Raw genomic sequence first — 12737 nt, 5'->3', positions numbered from 1 at the left:
CAAAGCAAACAGAAACAATGACACCTGAAAAACTTTCTCTGAAGTTGCATAATGTTACTGTTAAATCAGACTTTCTTCATGTTATTACACATTCCTGTGGTTAATGTCTTTATTTCTTATGGTTATGAATTTGACAGAAGTCTGGGAATTGTGAAGGATCATGATGTCGCATTTGGGAATTTATTCCTGTTTACACTCCAAACCTTTCCTTCAAGTTAAGACAGATATTTAGATATTTAGATTAAACATCAAGACTTTTAAATTCAACTCGGAGACGTTGATTATGCTTTGATAAAGTCAGATCTTCAGTGAGATTTTGTGTTTGCTCCTTTACCTAGTTAAGATACAGGGGTGATTGTTAGTTATTGGTTTTATGACTAAGACCAATGAAATCTATTTCGACTGATGCGTAAATATTGTAATTTTGGAATCTATCTTTGTAACATAGATTATATTCCTTTCCATAAAATATCTACGGAATTCTGGCGTATTAGATGAATTAAGTAAAATGATTTATTTAATCGGAAATGATCAGATAGGCTGAGACTGATTAGAAAAAGTCATTTATCGATAAATGACTTTTATCGATAAATGATAAAAGTCATTTATCGATAAAATATATAAATTTATATATCGATAAAATATATAATATCAATATATAAACAATATATTGTTTATATATTTTAAGATATATAAACAATGCCCCACCATTTAAAAATCTTTTTTAATTCCAATATATGAAGTATCACTATATGAAATAGGTAGGAGCATTATGATGTGGATCGAACCTTGAAGTGTTTTCCAGGAAGATAATTAAAAAATTAATAAAAAAAAAAAAAAAAAGAAACACAGAGATCATCATTAGGCTGTTAAGTACATTGCAGAGGGGGGTTTACTTTGCAACAAGACAAACAAACATGAGAAAAGCCTAAAAATTAACAACCTTAAATGTCTGAGTCAAAGACCTTATTCAATGTGGCGCTGCTGAGTCACCCAACGGCTAGTTCACAAAAACTGCTGGTTTTACTGAATATTGTTACTACAGTCATACCCATATGGGTAACAGCATAACATTTGTCATTTTTAGATCGTCATTATTTTCTGCAAAAAAAAAATCCATGTTTGTAAAATGATAAACCTTAAAAAAAAATTAACTTTGTGTGAGCTGGGAAAAGTCCAGGTAGAGAATAAGTGTGTCCATAGCTGATCCTGGTGACTGCCAGAGTCCTCCAGGGATTCTTGGAAGTTTCAGAATGTATTCTTAATCTTGCTGGCAACCAGTGCTAAAATTTCTCCAGTCTTCCTCTGCCAGTTCAGGACGTGTTTGGACTCGGCGCACCACAGCTCTCCATGGCGGGGCTCTGCATTCTCACACCGTTTCCGCACCTCTTCCTGTTGCTCCTGATGGATGCAGACCATTAGCATTAACGCTTACGATTAAAAACGCAGGAAGAAGCCACGAAGCTTTTGGGAAAAAACACTCATAATACTTTAAACTGTATGGCGCTAAAAAGAGAAACTGAAATGTAGAGTTAATGATTCACGAGGTAGCACAAAAATAAGTTAGAGATCAGTACCTCCGTGCCGTGCTGCAGCTCAAACTTGTAGAAGAGAGCCCAAGCGTCTCCCAGGTCCGGCTCAATCTTTACTGTCCTGAGGAACCACTCTCTGGATTTGGTGATTTTACGCTCACTCCAGAACAACCTAATAATGCATAAGTTTAAATTCAAAAATATATATTTATATAAAACATTAACAAAAATCTAATTCCAGTCATTTGATTTATAAAGGTATGTTATTTGTGACAAAAGGACAGCACTGAAATGTTGTAGCCATACTTTGCCACAGCGAGCAAGACATGGGGATCATGTTCACACTTCTTCAAAGCGTCCACACTCTTTGTCTTCCTCTGGGGTCTGGCTTCCAAGAATACGGCCTCAGCCCACAGGATGCCTAACGAAGAACAATGGGGAAAGAAAAATTGACTTTCTAAAAATGTACAAAACGTGAGCTGCAAAAGTGTAAAAGCCTATTCTATTGTCAAGAATAAATCAAAAGTGGAAAAACTTAGAAAGTGCAGCCAAAAACATAGAATACATTGCGATTATTTTAGTTTAGTTTTATTTCAGTGGAAACATTTAAAAATGTTGATTTTTTTTTAACATCTAGTTTAAATTTGTTCAATTTTTTTTTAACTCACTTAAAGAGCCAATGTGGTTTGTAGCCAGAGGAAATAAAAGCTCAAAATTAGTGTGTGATTGAATTATTCTTATTGCTTTTTCACAAAAATTAGCTCAAGACCCGAACTAGTTTAAATAATTTCAATTATCTTTATTTACCAATGAAGAATTACCAAAGTTCTTCAGATTTCTAAGGAAAAAAAAAACATTTATTTACTGAATAAAAGAATGTGTTTTTATATATAGATATATTCTTACCTGAATTTGGGCACTCCTGCAGGGCTTTGGCCATTAATGTGTTGGCTATGTTTTTCAATCCAGCCCTGTACTCCAACCTGACAGACTCAAGCCTGGTAAACAAACACTTAAATTATTTCAAGAAATTCCTGGGTGAACATGTGTTCATATTTGGCTAAATTTGACTTTCAGTGTTACAGTGAAAATATTGCGCATTATGGAGAAAATCCAATAACTGATATAATTCGATACTTGGTCCAAAAATGACAAAACAAAATGTAAAAAGATGTCAAAGGACATCCTTTGAACCTTGACCTCAGATAAAATACATTCACTTGTGTTTTCTCACCACAGGTCAGGGGACTGCGGGTTCTTCAGCCGAGCTTTCTCCAGGATCGCTCTGGCTCTGGTCAGCTGGCCGACTCTTTCCTCGAGACGAGACAGCAGCAGCCACAGAGGAGCCGAGTGGGGACATTTTTTCAACTGCAGCGGCAAAATAAACATAAACAAACAACTCGTTCTACTTATCCGGACACACACCGTGAAAAGTACCAGTCGTAAGCACAACTTTTACTCTGCCTTACCCCTTGGTTATAAGCTTCTCTGGCCTTGTCCATGTTTTCACACTGCTCCTCTATCTGGCCTCGCATCATCCACAGCTTGGGGAAATCCTCATAATGTTTCAGAGCTTCGGTGCACAACTCCTGCGCAGCTTCTATGTTTCCCAACACCCATTCTAGTTTCACAGATTTCATGAATACCTGTGAACATGACGGAGAAAAGATTTGCCTCGGTCAGAAAATGAGGACAGATGCATTCCAATGGACTGCCCTCCCATCAACAAAGACATAAAATAGAAAAAAAAAAAAAAAACACACACACACACACACGTAAAATAATCTGGCATCCTTGCTAGGAGCTTAACTGAGTCGTTACCCCATAAATGTGTCTCATCCGACATTAAAAGTAAGGCTCCGTGAGCCTATAATGCAGGGATGAAAAGGGAATGTAGCCAGGTTAAACAGATGTGATCGTTAATGAGCTCAACTAACAGCATCTGTCATTCTGAGTGTCCCTGTTTGTAGGTGAAGAAGAACTGCAAGCCTGAACCTGAAGAGACCAGAATGTTTGAAGAGGCCCGATGAAAGATGAATCACTAATAACTTGCTTTTAAACGCGGCTTTCTACAAAAGAGATCATTACAATTAGATTACAATTGTGAACCACGGGTCACTGAAAAGCTCTACTGATAGCAACACAGGGGGTCATACAGGAGCGGTTATGGTCAAACTGGGAATCCTCTTAAAAAAGCTTTTATCTCTCAGATAAAGAAAACAAATCATAAGGCTTGTTTAAAAAACAAATCCTCCCAACATCTTTTAGTAATTTCGCCACCCCCCCTTTTCACTCACCCGGGCTGTTGGTGCGCTGCTGCGAGCCTTGGCCAGCAGTCGACGGGCTCTTTCGTACTCGTTGTTTTCAGACTCCAGTTTGACGGCAGCCAGCCAGATCTCTTCGCTGTTGGGATTCGCCTGGAATAAACAGTAAGGAGCAAGACAGAGAGGGGCTGAGTGTAGCACAGGACAAGCAACAAAGTGTGACGAGTCAACTTCTGCATGATTTTTGTTTTCACCTGAAAAGCAAGAGCAAGGATACTTCTTGCAGCTGGAACGTCATTGGCCAGCCACTTGGACTTGGCGCCCATAAGCCACAGCACCTCCGCTTTGGGACAGTGAGCTACTGCTCTCTGCAGAAGGGCTTCCAAAGACTCCCTGAGACGGACGGAAGGAGGAACAGACGCAGTTGATGTGATCCATGAGGGGAAAAAAAGCAAGAGAAAATTAGACACAGACAATCAGTCAATAGAAGAAAAGAAGAGTAGTTAGTAAAACTGTTCACCTGGTGCCATGGTTCTTCTCAAAGTAGGCGGCACGTAGCCAAACGCTTTTCTTACTGGGAAACACTTGCAGGGCGTGGGCATAAATGGCCCTGGCACACTCCAATGCTCCGTGGGCCACACACTGAAACACAAAGAGCAGCTGTTACACTTCCAACAGGAAACTCGTGTATAAAAAAAAACATCTGCTGCACAAGTCAGGAGTTCACTAACATTCACCACGGGATAATTATTGACAGTTTTAATGATGCATTTGAAAAATTTTTCCAAAGTGGACTGACGACACAAATAAGTTAAATGTGTTAAGGCGTAAGCGTGAATTTAACGCAGTAGTACACATTCAAAATGACACATAGACTCAGATATAGGATCCCAGTTTTAACATCCAGTCTGTCAGCCAGGTACAGACAAGCAGCACACATTTTGTAAACATCAATAAGGTTCTGGCATTATTCTGTCGGGATCTTTGACCATTGCTTTTATCAGGAATGGAAAAGCACAGTTAAACTGCTGGCTTTCCTGTCAGATGCCCAGCATTTTAGTTTAATCATAGTTTTGATGTGTGTTTATATGTCTGGAGGAGTCAAAGTGAGGCTTTCAAACGTAACCCTATGTGTCAAGAATGGTGGTGATAGCAAGTTTTTTAACTTCACCAAACTTCAAACAAGATGTTTGAAAATTGGTTAATGATCCCAACCACATATTGAAACTGTTTTTTAGTTAAAGAAAGAAATCAAGTTTCTGGAGTGGCAATGACCTCAACCCTGCTGAAGAGCATGGTGTACGATTGAAAGTCTATGATTTAAAGGAGCTCTGCCAAGTCTGAAAAGCTGAGTGGTCAAACTTAAACCCAAGATTAATGATGGCTACAAAAAGCACGTGATTGTTTGTGGGGTCCAGATGCCTGTATGAATAATTTTGAGCCTGTGAGAATCAAAGAAAACCAACAATAAATCCAAGCTATTTGTTGAATAATCCCATTAAAAGCTCATGCTTTATACTGATGATGAGTTCGTGTTGTGTCATCGTTCTAAGAGACGACCGGTGTAAAGAAAATGCTAAAACATATTTTTCTCTGAAACCCACACTGTCTGCATCCTCCATCCACGTATGCTTGCGGTCCTCCTCCTCGATGCCAATCCCTATGACAGCCCTGATCACCGCTTGGCAGGTGGCCACACTGCCTGCTTTGTCACACTCCTCTGCATCCTGCATGACAAGCAGAAACATTTAGACAGAAAGGTCTCTGGGTGAAGAGGAAAAATGCAAAAGTACTGAAGGCATGAACTGTTGGCACCCATTTTAGTCTAGCAATCAGACTGGAATTATGAGGAAACGTAGAAGGGAGTATTTACACACCTGGTGTTAGAGGAAAAAGTGTTTCACGACAGATACCGGAGATCCTTGGATGAACCCTGGTTACTGATTAACATCCATGTAGATGACTTACAGTTTTATATATACATAAACTCTCTTTTTCAGAGAGCATTCTGCTCTAAGGAAAGCCGACTACCTGAGGATAACATGAGGTAAGGCACTGATTAACCTAAAACCTTAAACTTTCTTGCAAGCTATAATGGACGTTTTTCCATCATTTACACTTAACACAAAGCGTAGGTAGACAGAAAAAAACAAGCCATTTACTTTAGGAAAAGAAAAACTATTCGACAGTCGGTTATTGCAAAATAACTGAACACTAGACATAAATGTCAGTCAGTGTGCTGGCATGTTTAGTTTCATTCAGTTGAAGTAACACTGGAGCACTTAGCCAATATCTTGGCATTCTGTCAAATCAGAATGAATCCAAGCGGGCTACAGTTTAAAGGTGCAGTCATGATATTTTCCACCTTATTTTGATATGGCAGTCTGTGATTCAGAAGGAAAATAAAAATGGAAAAGATCAACAAGAATGTTTTTTGTACATGCGATGTTAATGCATTAGAACAGAACGAAAGTTTATTGAGGCCATTTAAAGCTAATGTGTGCTCTGTCTGAGAGCATATTCACAACAGGAAAGTCCTTTGGTCTGTTTGTTTGGTCCACACTAGTTATTTTGGTATGGACCAAATAATTGAAAACACCCTAAACAAGGCCAAGTTTGTAAAAGTTGGGAATATAAAAACATGTAAGCAATTTAAAAAAAAAACATAAACAATCTGCAAAGTCAGCAGGATTTTTACAGCATAAAAATCCCGCTGACTCTGCGGACTCAGGCATTTTGAATCTACCAAGTGATTTGAAATCTGATTTTTCATCTGCTCTATAACGACCGACAGACCTGTATCCACTGCTCTCTGTTGATTTCCACACCATTGGCCCGCAGGGAAGTTATGGCTCTGTCAATGATCTTTTCCACCATCTGAGTGTTGTCATTGGCCTCTTCCAGCTTGGCAGCAGTGATCCAGATGTGGCGATCGGTGGGGATATTCTCTCTGGCTTTATTCAAGACACGGCGGGCGTTCTCATAGGTTTCTAGTCGGGCCAGAGCCAGCCACAGCTGATGAAAACCAAAATGTTAATGTTTGCAAAAACCTTCCTGTGTGGCCAACTGCTGCACAAAATCTAGTTCAAAATGAAATGTTAATATTAGGGGTGCAGTGATCAGAATTCTGCAAACAATTTCCAGTTTTGGTCGAGCTTTGGCCTGTTGACAATGATTTGTTTGTAACATAAGAAGAAATAAGAACTTCTATATATATATAGTGGACCCCAACCATATATACTTTCTCTGAGTATTTGAAACCAAGCATCATGTGAAGGCGAGGATGTTTGAAGCTTACGTCTACGCTTGTAGGGCAACACTCAACAGCTCTGCTGAGCATAATCCTGGCATCTTCTGGCTCCTCAAGCTCAACAGCTGCCTTCCACAGTCGAACTGATTTTGACACGTTCTCCAAAGCTGAAGGAGACAAATACACACTATGTGATGACAGCATGTAAAACATTTTGACACACGATACACAAATGCAACGGCTTAATCACTCTGTTAAAGACACAAACATTCAGGCAGCCAGATAAGAGCCATTTTTGGAGAAAAGCCACTAGAAAGCTCTCAACCTGGACCAAACACTAAGCCGAGTTGGAATGCAGACCTGGAAGCTGAAAACGCGGAGAATGAATCAGAGCAATGGGTCTGCCAATTCAGCACAGCAACACAGCTAAATCTCTAAACAAAGTAAGCCGCTACTTGTGGTCATTCACTGAATGCAATAAAAACAGTATGCGTTTCTTGTTTCCTTTAACAGTTTTACTACAAATGTTTTTATGTGCTGTGACTCAGACACAAGGCTTATTAAGTGAATGCAACTTGACCCAAAAGTGGAAAAATAGGAATAAGTCTGATGTGAGAACCTATAAATTTTGGATGTGGAGTTGCACCTGCATCCGAGTGAGACTTAAAGTTGTACTAATGTATACTTAAAATTATTGTCAACACCTTTTTTTTTTTTCTTTTCATGAAAAGACATCAGACATGAAACTGACACACTGATTAGCTGTCAAATTACCATGGAAATCACTTCATGTGTGAAAGCGGTTCAAGTAGCGCATTTGCAGTCGAGTTGGGTGGGAAGCAGAGAAAGAAGTATTATGTATGTAGTCAGGGAAGGCAAAGCAGAGGCGTTCAAACATGTAGAGGCGGAGAAAGATCCTCCTTAGAGACTGCTTCCATCCATCTCTGTCAGTGGAGTATGCTGCTGGGAAACACTGGTGCATGTGTGCCTGTGCGTGCATGTGTGTTGGGGCATTGACACCATGGTTAAATGCAGGGCCCGGCCTTGAAGACAAGCCAGCAACACAGCTGCCAAATGTTACTCTGATAGCTTTGTGTGGGCTCTTTTATGAGACAATCAACAGATTGGGACTGGCCTTGAATTCTAGCTTGACAGAAATTAGCGTCTTCCTTTTTGGCAGCAGAGCACACAAAGCTCACAGCAATGTTTATTTCCAAAACAACTGCTTCATTAGACGATGAGTGCAAAAAGAGGAAAAACACAATAAACATAATGAGTTTGTTGATGTTTTTTTTTTTTCTTCAGAACTAAGAAACCATGACCTTACCCTTCCTGAGGACTCGCTTCTTGGCTCTGATGTCTGTCTCGAGCTCAGCTGCTCTGATGTAGATGCGGACGGACTGCGGTAGGTGACGGACAGCCTGAGCAACCACGGCTTTAGCTGTGTCACCGGGTTGGAGCCTTGCAGCCTCCAGCCACACATCTTCGCTCTGGATGAAAATCAGATCAGAAATGTTCTTCTCAGCAGAAGTGTAGAGACTCTTTCAGCAAATGTATTTTTCTCCAGCAAGAATATCAAGTTTTAACTTGTCTCGATTAGTCACCGAGAACTAAAATGATGCAACCAGTGAAATATAATTTATTTTGACTATACTATCCCATATGTGTGAGACCTTTTAAAGCCTAAACTGAGTTTGCTTTCAATCTATTTGTTGTCTTTACCTTTGGACACATCTCTGTGCCCTTCATGATCAGGTTTCTAGCCACCTGCAGCTTGCCTGTCACCTCTTCCAGCCTGGCAGAAGCAATCCAAGCAGGTGGATGGTGGGGGTTGGTCTCTCTCACTGACTTCAGCAGCAGCCGAGCCTTTTTAATGTCACTGGACACACAGCCAAAAAGTAATCATCAAACAAGAAGATGAAAACAAAGGGTTGCATCTTCTTGATTATCTTTAAGAGCAGCTTGTTCCCTACCTGATGTCTCCTCCATAGGTGGGAATCATGGAGTTGAGGTCTGTAAGGTAACCCTTGGGATCAACAACAGTCTGTCCACTGACTGAATCAGAAACCTGGAAGGTAAACAAGGAGAGAAAATACAAATGACACTTTAGATCTAAAGCCAACATGGCAAGAACTAATGTTCCGTATTTCAGAATGTTTTAAAGGTCACCTGACTGAGCCTCATATCCATAAGCGTGTTCCTGGCCTGGCCAATCTTCCTCATATCCAGCTCTCCTGTCCCAGGAGTCATCAGACCCGGGGTCATGCTTCCTGGATATGGTGTGTTCAGGCCTCCCAGCTAGCAAAGACGGGAAGCAATAACAGAATAAAATGCAGCATTTTAGCATACCAACATCTATAAAATATAGATTTCAATGTTAAAATAATGTATTGCAGAAAGTTTTTACTGAATAAACTATGTTTGCAGTTCTTTATGGTAGACTATTCTGCAACATGCACATCCATGGTGTATAAGCAAATTGCCTTTTTATGTTTTATTAAAAAATTTCTACTACGGCTTATGTGACTGTCAATACCTTATCTCTCATCAAGATAACATAAAGCAGACAACACTGAGTGCAGCTCTCACTGAGACATCCTGACTCCTGCTGGAGCTGATTGTAACTACAACATATAATGTTCAGTGCCAGGCTTTTATTACAACTTATGCGTATTTGCATAAATACTGACCCCCTGCAACGGATCAACAGAGGTGTGATTCTCTCCGCTCTGCAGGTGTTTAGAGAAGAAGCTGTCAGGGACGGGGGTCAGCTTCTCATGCCGGGGATTCCTCTGACGCTTGTTCCGTGCATCTCCGACTTCAGGGATGCTCAGCCACTCCTCCTCTGACACCTCTGCCAGCTTCCTCTATAAATGATTAGGAAGAATTAATAAAGGTTCTTCCTGGAAACTCATCTTCTCTGTCACCGAAGGAAAAAAAAATCACCCAAATAACTACGACAGTAGAGCAGCTGATTTTTTTTTTCAAACTAACACTGAAATATAACCAATGAAGTAAAAAAAACAACTTTTTTGCTGCAAGAATAAAGAAAATAACAGGAAAAACATCAAAGCTGAGAAAACATTTTTTCTGTGACCCAAGAGAGACATGTTGTCACAAAGGAATATAAACAATCATAAAGTAACAGATGAGGCAAACTAAATTTGGATTTATAAATCTAATTTGTGAAAATTCAGGTTTGAAGGATACATCTCTGTTTTGGTTGAGTCATTTTTTTCTTCAAACAAACTTGTAGTCAAACACCTCAAGTTTATTATGACATTCTAAACAATAATCCAAAGGCTGCCAATTTTAGAGTAAATGGGCTCCATAATGACCAATCATAAGTTTCAGTAGTTTTATTTTTGACAAGAATCAGAACAACTTTCTTAATAAAGTTTTCACTAGCTTGTGTATTTCACAATTTTACAAAGCAGTTAGACAAATCCAGCAAAATAAATGCACCATTCTACTGTGTCATCTGTCATTCTGCACATTGAAACAGTTGAATTAATACAAACTACAAGGTGGTGGATATTTTGATGTAAAATACAACAGAAGTACAGCATGTCAAAAGTTTGGAGACATAAGAAAACATAAAAAAAAATGTCCCACCTTCAGATCTGAGAACTGCTGCTGGATCTTTGGTCGCTCCATACGATATTTTTCAATTTCTTCCTTTTCTCTCAGTTCCCTATAAAAGCACGTCAAACAATCAATGTTAGAGACACATGCAGCACCTTACCTAAAGGCAAAATTTTATTCCCAAGTTCCTCTAATGACCTTCTTTCTTTGCGTCTTTCGTCCATCCTCTTGTCCAGAGCTGCATATATAGCGTCTGCTTCTTCGTCATCTTTCTCATAAGGCCCGCTGGAGAACAAGCTCCCTGCATACCCATTAAACTTTAGGGATAAATGAGACAAAAACCTGTTAGGGGAACAGTTTGCCACGGTTTTGTCATCTTACATTTTTGAGTGAACAATTTAAAAATTTGAACTGCATCATGAAGTCTAAATGTAAAATAATTTATTCATAGAAACCTCATCGTAGTTGGTGTCGTTCAGGTCTTCATCATCATCGTCCTGATTCTTTTTCATCTGGTCCCCAACCGTCCTTTTCCCCGGAGGCGCGTGACGGTCATCCACGGGATCGTTGGCATCGCGAGCAGGACCAATATCCGACCGTGTGGTGAAACCAGTAGCGCTACGACACAAATACAGATTAAAACCTTCCTTCAGATCACAGAAAGGATGGTGGCTTGAAAATCAAGAATAAAATGAGATGAGTGTTGAGAACATTTTGTTCTCAACACTGGGTTGAGTTGGATTGTAATTAGAATGTATACAGAGCTGGATCGTATATAAAGCTAAATATAAACGAGGCCTGTTTGTCTTGCAAAGTGTCTTGAGAAGACTTGTGTCGTAAATTGGCGCGTTTTAAAGAAAATAAAATAAGTAAGCACGATGAGCGCGAAAGCTTTTGACTTTAACTTCGAAATAAACTTTTAACCTCATTAAGGAGAAATTGGGATGTCAAAATAACGGTTGATAATTTTATTACATTTTATTAAATTAAACTAAGTTCGCTTTTGTTATGATGAGCAAGCTTAGATTACAAGTATACTTACATGACTCAAACATAATCTTAACGTTTTATTTCATATAATAACAACATTGGTCCTGTAGCTAGGCTAGCTCCTTAGCATTAATTTAGCTTACCCTCTGCCTAGACCGGGAACGTAGCCCAGCGGAGCAGGCATCCCCAAAAATGGCTTCTTCTTTTTCCCCATGAGCGGAGAGGCAAGGGGCATTACAGGGGGTCCTCCGCTGGCCCCCGCAGCGGCAGTGCCGCCCGCTGCTGTTTTGGGGACAATTTTAGTGGCTTGCTTTGCAGCATTGCTAGCCATCGTTCCTCTAACGACGAACCTCCACTGGCGGATGAACAACAGCTTAACTTCCGCTCCAAAGAAACGGCAACGAGTCTGCCCTTCTAGAAGACTCTGTTCAGGTTAAAACAGCGCCCCAACAGGTCAAACTGATTGTAACTCATTTTAATTCAATCTACGTTATCTCGTCCTTAAAATTTTTAGCGTGAAAAATATGTGTTCTTTTCTACAAACTTGGTTCTGTGGTTCGGTGACTGACTGATTTTAGACTGTAAAACAATTTATTCACACATGTTCGTCAACTGTGTTTTAAAGTGGCCACAAAAGGGCGCCACATCCATAAAGAAAAGAGGATGTGCTTTACTTTTACTTTAGTCAATGTGTTAGCAACAAAAATAAAGAAGTAAGTAAAGAAAGGAAGGAAGAAAGGAAGAACAAAGTGAAAGAAAACAAAAATTGTTATACATGCATGTTCCATTTTTTTCCACTTATAATATCGGAGAGTTTTCTTATATAACTTAAAAAAGTTGCACTTGAGTCATTGAGGAATAAAGAGGCCACTGCTTTTTTTTTAAAAGAGAACATTGGCAAAAGTTGAATATATTACGAATTGTAAATAAATTATTATGAATTCGATATCATATATGACATCAGGAAATTGTATGTGAACCGATTGACACAACAAGAAAATGATTGGGAATTGACATGGATTCTCCAGTGACCGCTATATTGTATTAGTATCAGTCATGTAATTTTTTTTTTGGGGGGGCGGGTTTTGAGACATTTCTGCTTTGAAAGGCAGAAAA

The 12737-nt window shown here is 39.5% G+C and overlaps 1 protein-coding gene across 1 annotated transcript; it reads right to left on the bottom strand.

The window, feature by feature from the left end:
* Positions 1-861: 861 nt before the first annotated feature.
* prpf6 (PRP6 pre-mRNA processing factor 6 homolog (S. cerevisiae)) lies at positions 862-12004 on the bottom strand. The gene is made up of 21 exons (XM_015054573.1): positions 11765-12004; positions 11087-11249; positions 10830-10948; positions 10662-10740; positions 9737-9913; positions 9216-9344; positions 9020-9114; positions 8769-8925; positions 8374-8536; positions 7095-7213; positions 6593-6811; positions 5401-5523; positions 4317-4438; positions 4051-4189; positions 3830-3949; positions 3002-3178; positions 2767-2900; positions 2439-2530; positions 1839-1953; positions 1578-1704; positions 862-1401 (listed from the first exon to the last, which is right to left on the bottom strand). The coding sequence occupies exons 1-21, from the start codon at positions 11950-11952 to the stop codon at positions 1249-1251; spliced, it is 2910 nt and encodes a 969-aa protein (XP_014910059.1). The 5' UTR covers positions 11953-12004; the 3' UTR covers positions 862-1248.
* Positions 12005-12737: the final 733 nt, after the last annotated feature.

The sequence above is a fragment of the Poecilia latipinna genome, unplaced genomic scaffold (genome assembly GCF_001443285.1).
Source record: "Poecilia latipinna isolate Pla-1442-1.1 unplaced genomic scaffold, P_latipinna-1.0 Scaffold56, whole genome shotgun sequence".
Lineage (NCBI taxonomy): Eukaryota > Metazoa > Chordata > Actinopteri > Cyprinodontiformes > Poeciliidae > Poecilia > Poecilia latipinna.
The sequence above is the reverse complement of the archived record's forward strand: the minus strand, read 5'-3'. Positions and strand labels throughout refer to the sequence as shown.